Raw genomic sequence first — 6,266 nt, 5'->3', positions numbered from 1 at the left:
CAGCGACGGCGCCCTGGCGTGCCTGAATCATTTCACTTGGGCTGCACTTGTTTCTTGAAGAAGAAGAAGAAGAAGAAGAAGAAAATACTGTTGCTGTTGCAAGTTGTCGCCATCCCTACCTGGCTTAGCTTACAAAGTTAATACTTACTTGGGTATTTTTACACCAGGATATTTTTACTCCGGGTCACGCTAAGAAGGTAGTAACTCGGATGGAACACCTGTCTTTTGTTCATCAGATATTGTTATCCTGATGCTTAGGTTGCAGACTCGTGTCATTGGCCCTAAACAGCTATGCTTTCTGCTTTAGTTGTAACTGAGAACTTGTATGTCAGTATGTATTCACAACTGCATTGACATTTTTGCACGTGAAAAATGTGACGAACGATGTAATTGACGGCAAGCGCGGCATGATCTACATCCCGCGCCAGAAGGTTTGTTTTTACTAAGAGTTGTGAAGTTTAAATTTTGACCTATTGGTATACTATAACCTGCTTCATGTTTTTTTTATCTACTGAAGATTTCAAAATTGACCTTAACAAGCGACATAAAGGGTCTGAAGCGGGCGCGCCGTGACGCCAAGAAAAACAAGGGGCATCCGAAGAAGCAAAAGGTCAACCCTGGTGAATAATACAGTCATCATATAGTGCCAGAACATATTCTGTTGATGCTTGTTCCAGAGTTATTGTAAGTCTGCATTGCCGTACGGAGTCAGCTAGGTAGTTTTGTTTCTATATCGATTTTCAGGTGTAATGGAGCTTACGGTGCTATATGTCATGGTTCGTGTTCTTGGCCTTGGTCACCGACTCACCGTAATATTGTCCATATTCTTCAGCTTCGGTCACTTACTGTAGGTCTTCGTCGTCGATCAAAATGAAGTTTCACTGTGCTTGTTTCAGAGTTGATGTGGCAAGTCAGCTAAATGACATTCTGTATAGATCTAAACGCTAACGGAGCTGCAACTTTAATTTTTTAAAACTTTATGTTTCTTTAACTAGATTTGTGTTGTGTGCTGTTTTCCATGTCTGCTGTGATAAATCATCAATCTTCCAGTTCTGTAAGAGTCCACTCAGTACAGATTTCCATCGCCGCCAGCCCCTAACATTAACTCTGTTTCAACACTTTATTTTCAGCTGAGGAGGAGGAAGAAGAAGAAGCTCGCTCCCAAGAGTGCAAAATGAAGGCGAGTGAAAGCGATGACCCCAAGTGGCACACACCAGCTGAACCAGTTGTCTCCTTAGCGTCTTAAGATCATGGAATTTAAGCTTTGTACTAGCTACCTTCAACTTATCGGCTGGGTTTTAACGCCTTAATCATCCCAGGAATCTTTTGAGAGTAGTTTCTGCCAAATGCAGGGTCTTTTGAGAGTAGTTTTGTAGACGGTGGTTGCTATATTGAGATAAGATGGTGCGAATAGCAGTACTACACTCAAAAATTATGTCAAAAAAACGAGATGGTAATTCATAAACTGATGGAACTGTAATGTCATGGGTGAGGTGACTACACTGACTCGTCTAGCTAGATACAGTAGAGCAGATTTAGTCATGGCTAAAACAGAGGAATCCACAAGCCCACATCGAGAAACAATCAGTCATACAATCAAATCAACCGCAACATCAAACTGCAGCAAGTCGATTCTTGTCTACAAACTACAACAGGTGGCATTCTGATGGAACAGTTTAGAAGCCACTTCACATGGACTCTAACCATCTAAACATACACTGCTAGAAGAAAAAAGTATAGACACAATGACACAGAAGCATTCCCCCATTACTTGGTTCCCAACTCTAGGGCCATCTATCTCTCTTTGAACAAAAAAAACCAGGGCCATCTTTTTTGATTCTTCATTATCAAAACCAACTTATTATGAAAGAACTGCCTGACACTATCAGCCAAAATGATGTTCATAACTCGCCCTGGCATGCAGAAGGAGAGGTCTGTCCATCACTAAACACCTTAACAGAGCAGAGCGATCCTCCAGCTTCATCCGCGAACGTTATCTTCCTACGTTTCCTCGGCGCTTCTGGTTGCGGAACAGCCTTCTTTCCCTCCAGCGTCTGCAATCAGGATTTTAATAGTGGTGAGCGGTGACACAAATGCAGGCTGAGAGTTCAGAAAACACTGCAGTGCTATTAAATTAAACAAATCTTGAAAGCAGGGGTACCAACCAATATTTTGCAAAAGCGGTTGCAATCCTTGTTCATTATTGACAGCCATTTCCTTGTAGTTCTCTCCACCAACAATGCATCCTCGGATGCTGCTCTCATCTGAGAATGATAATCATAAGATATCAGCCAAGTATCTGACAAGATTATAGTTGGGAAGCAGCTGTGAACTTCAAACAGTTCCTAGAGTATCATAGGTAATTCATGATCTTGCAATATCATAAGCTCTGGTAAGCCTAAACAAGTCCCGCCTAATTCTAATTAATGCACATACAGGAAAAGCACTTTTTTTACTGCTAGAAAGCACATATTTAAGTATATCAATAATTGATAAGGCGTGTGACCTTTTCAGTCCCAACAGATGGTTTACATGAGAACTGCAAATGTAAATCAATAGTAATTCTGCTGTACAACAAGAAACTAACTTTGCACAAATAGAAGGAGCTTTAGCTTTATATTATCTGTTATAAATAGAAGCAGCTAATGGAACAAAAATTAGAGAAACGCAGAAAGACAAATCTCAAATAAATCTTTTTGTGCTCCAAAGCCAATATATAATGTAACTTCATCAAACAACGGTTCTTATTTACTTATTATGTTGTATCATCCATCGGTTGCACAGCAATAAAATCATGAGTTCACAAGTATCTATTATATTTAATAATGTCTCACCTCGGCAATGTTAGAATTGGGAAGCAAAGAATGTGCTTCCGATGACAAAGTTTCGTTCACTAAACTTCTCATGTGCTTCAAGCTCCTGATAAGATTTGCAGCAATGCTTTCTATATCATGCATCTGCCTTTGTGAAAACTCAACAGCTTTCTCAGTGTCCAGAAGAACAGATGAAGTTCTCAGCTGCGGAGATGGGGATTCTGTTGACTTGACAGCTTCTTTGTTTGTAAAGGAGCTAGAAGTTCTGTTCTTAAGTTTCCTGTCTGTGGTTAACACAGATCGGTCTTCAAGATTAATCTTTCTTTCTGAAATCAGAAATGGTAACATGAACAATAAGAAATACTGTAATAATTAACTACTCTGCTAAAAAAAATAAAAACACTACAGATAGCATAGATTGCTTACTCAGCCTTTGGACTCCGCACAAATCGATATCAGTCCAAGCATTGCAAAACTTCTCCTGACAAACTGGTGACATAGTCTGAAAAAAAGGATAGTGTAAAAGATGAGAAACTCGTTCACAACTATTCTTTGAAACATGATTAGAAGAGCTCTGCGGACCTTTCTCTTGGACAACAGTTTTTTTGGAGTATGAACTTCAATTGATCCTTCATCAATGAGAAAATCAGACGCCCTAGTTTGCCCATCAGTTCCCAGGCAGGTTGGAGTTGAAATTGAAGCTTCACCAGAAATTTCCTGTGTTTCTTCAAGATTAGAGGAACTATCTGATATTGCACATCCAGTTTTGCCCATGTTAACACAAGCCTGGGATAACTCTTGTTGAACAACATATGCTTCTCTTGATTCTTGATCATTAACAGATCTACAAATGTCAACATTCATTGTACCACTTAGCTGATTCATATCCTTTGATGACTCATCCATGTTGGCAAGTAAGATGTGACCATCATGTGAAACATCTGCTACAGTTGGTGGGCTCAGAATCACAACAGTATCTGGAACTACAACAGAAGTTTTTGTTTCAAAACACTTCCGCTGCACATGATTATTCAGAGCATCATAAACTATATTTTCTAGCCGCCCATCTTGGGCGTCAAAATGGGCAGTATGAGCCAAATCAAGAGTTTTGTCATAAGCGAAATTGTAGCCTGTGGCTGCTTGCTCAACATTCATATGCAGTAATATATCCTTTGTTTTCACATCATGGCAGACTAGTGAATCTGATTGACCCTCCATCGGCATCTGCACAACCTCCTCAAGTGAAGTGCAAATCTTGTCTGTGCTTCCACATGAATCAGGTTGCATGACTACCAATGTGCGCCTCATATATGTTTTAAACTCATTAATTGGAGAAGACCCTTCCACAGGTTTTATGCTTTCTGATGTATTGACTTGAACAACTTCTGGATACCTGTATTCATTGTTATCTGTCTGATCATCACAAGAACGATCCACAGGAGACAACGGAAACTCATTCCCAACAGAAGACTTATTCACATCTGAATTACTTGTATCATCCAATGATTTCTGATGGTTGCACACTTCATCAATGGGATCTAGTGAAGAAACATTGGGATCCATCTTTTTTTGCTCCACATTGTCATGCAAATGTGCTCCAGTGTCAGAAACATCCTGTTCAGTTGGTTGGGTGATGAAACCAGACTGCTGTCCACATCCATTATCTTCTATGGGAAACTGATGCAGCACAACAGATGAATGGTCACAGGTGTGAACTACTGTATTTTCCATTTCGGCACAGCAGATGTCCTCCCCAGCTATTTCTTCATTATGTTCTGCAAGTACAAAAAAGAACAAAATTTGTCAGTTTTGATGCAAAAAGGATCCCCGAAAAGGTTTGCTTCAAGAAAAAAGTAATGGCTGAAAGACAGAAGTCATGTGGATGATCCTCAATGTTGAGATAACAAAGAACTGGAATATAAGAATTTTATTTTTGCTTGGGTAACAATACCCACCAATGGCAATTGCGCAGTGCTCTCGATCTACAGCTCCTGTTTCAAGCTTCACTGTCATTGGGTCATGGAGTGTTGACTCAAATAGGAAAGTTTGCACAGGACTGATTTCATCTCCCTTTGGTGATGTATCAACTGGTTCTGTAGCATGTGGAGAAGATGATGCATCCATCTCTCTTTTTGCTTTACAAGGTGGTATCTTTTCCTTCCTCTGTTTCAAAGCAATAAGAGGCTCATCAAGATCAACTTCCTCGGTCTTGACAGGCTTTAAACTGGTGAAATCCACTTCGTAACTGTCGCTGTATATATCACTTAATACACGGGTCTTCTTGAATTTTATGGGTCTTCTGAGGGTCGAATCTATTCTGTTAACCACGCAAGACATCGTGGCTAAATGGCAGTCGACTGATTGAGCGCCTTATTTGTAGCAAAATCTATCCAGGGAAGCAATAAAAGGGCCCCTGTAGACATACAAAAATAGGTGTTATAATCAGGTAAATGGTGCAGATACGCATCAATATCTTCACTAGAATGGAGCCATCTTACAAAAACAGACGCCATGTTATGATATTCATGAAAGCATCTTCAAAGAATCACAGTATGTTTGAGGGCATTGCAATTGCTAGGTCGTGTATTCTCCATAACAGAGCAAAAGAAGAAGAAAAGAGCATAACATTGCAAGAGGTAAAGCCCTCAAATTTGTCATCAATCTTCAAGTACGGAACAAATCAATAATCTCGAATCCCTCAACAAACCCTGGCTCTGAGCCTGCTGCTACTGCTAGTCTTTAACCCACAGACCGGCCTAGAATGCTACTGGCTCGCAAAAACTGCGACTTTACAGGAGTCCCAGCCATGGCAGATTCAACACCACACAGATCTAATAGTCCTAGAATTCATTTCATCAGCTTGAGATGCGAAAAGTGAAAACAGATCTAGACCCTGCCGGTACCTGAACCTGAAGAACCCCCGGCCCCGGGTAAATCGAGGAAGAGCCGCGGGACGGTCGGCGTCGAGCTCAGAGAGGGCGACCGCCCGCTCCGTCCGGGGAGGCGCCGGCCTTGAGGAGGGAGGGACTGAAGAAGGAAGCGGGGAGCGGCGGCGGCGGCGGCGAGCAGAGATCTCGGTGCCGGAACTGGAACCCTACTCTGCTTCACGGCTCTGGATATCGGCGTATGTATGAGGGGGGTGGAGAGGGGGAGGCGGCTTGGCGCGAAGGAGAGGGAGAGCGAGGGAAAGTTGGCGCCACGGTTGGTGCTGCTTGGCGGGAAGGGGAGCGAAAAATTTGTAGCGGCCCGCGCCGCTTGCGCTTGGAGAGGGTTTGGACTCGGCTTTGGATTCGGGACAACGGAAGGACGAGGCGAGGAGAGGCGTGGCGTGGAGAACGACGGTATATTCAAGTCGGTCAACTTTATAGGAGTAAGAACATCCTTATGCAAATTAATAATTACACATAGATCGTTGGAGAAATTATTATTTTTGCGGGCAAAGATCGTTGGAGA

General features: G+C 42.0%; 1 protein-coding gene across 1 annotated transcript; it reads right to left on the bottom strand.

Moving 5' to 3' along the window:
- Positions 1-1,573: 1,573 nt before the first annotated feature.
- Positions 1,574-6,088, bottom strand: LOC123043367 (uncharacterized). Its single transcript, XM_044465783.1, has 7 exons — positions 5,717-6,088; positions 4,769-5,226; positions 3,396-4,588; positions 3,240-3,315; positions 2,835-3,139; positions 2,166-2,264; positions 1,574-2,054 (listed from the first exon to the last, which is right to left on the bottom strand). Exons 2-7 carry the CDS (start codon positions 5,148-5,150, stop codon positions 1,902-1,904), a joined length of 2,208 nt encoding a protein of 735 aa, XP_044321718.1. The 5' UTR covers positions 5,151-5,226; positions 5,717-6,088; the 3' UTR covers positions 1,574-1,901.
- Positions 6,089-6,266: the final 178 nt, after the last annotated feature.

The sequence above is a fragment of the Triticum aestivum genome, chromosome 2B, assembly GCF_018294505.1.
Source record: "Triticum aestivum cultivar Chinese Spring chromosome 2B, IWGSC CS RefSeq v2.1, whole genome shotgun sequence".
Classification (NCBI taxonomy): Eukaryota; Viridiplantae; Streptophyta; class Magnoliopsida; order Poales; family Poaceae; genus Triticum; species Triticum aestivum.
The sequence above is the reverse complement of the archived record's forward strand: the minus strand, read 5'-3'. Positions and strand labels throughout refer to the sequence as shown.

Bases quoted from the DNA above. Each gene is read 5' to 3' on its own strand.
- LOC123043367 (XM_044465783.1), bottom strand. From the start codon at position 5,150: ATGTCTTGCGTGGTTAACAGAATAGATTCGACCCTCAGAAGACCCATA. The intron at 3,140-3,239 runs GTAAGCAATCTA...TTCTGATTTCAG, and splicing joins GTGCGGAGTCCAAAGGCTGA to AAAGAAAGATTAATCTTGAA. The intron at 2,055-2,165 runs GTTGGTACCCCT...TCCTGATTGCAG, and splicing joins ACCGCTTTTGCAAAATATTG to ACGCTGGAGGGAAAGAAGGC.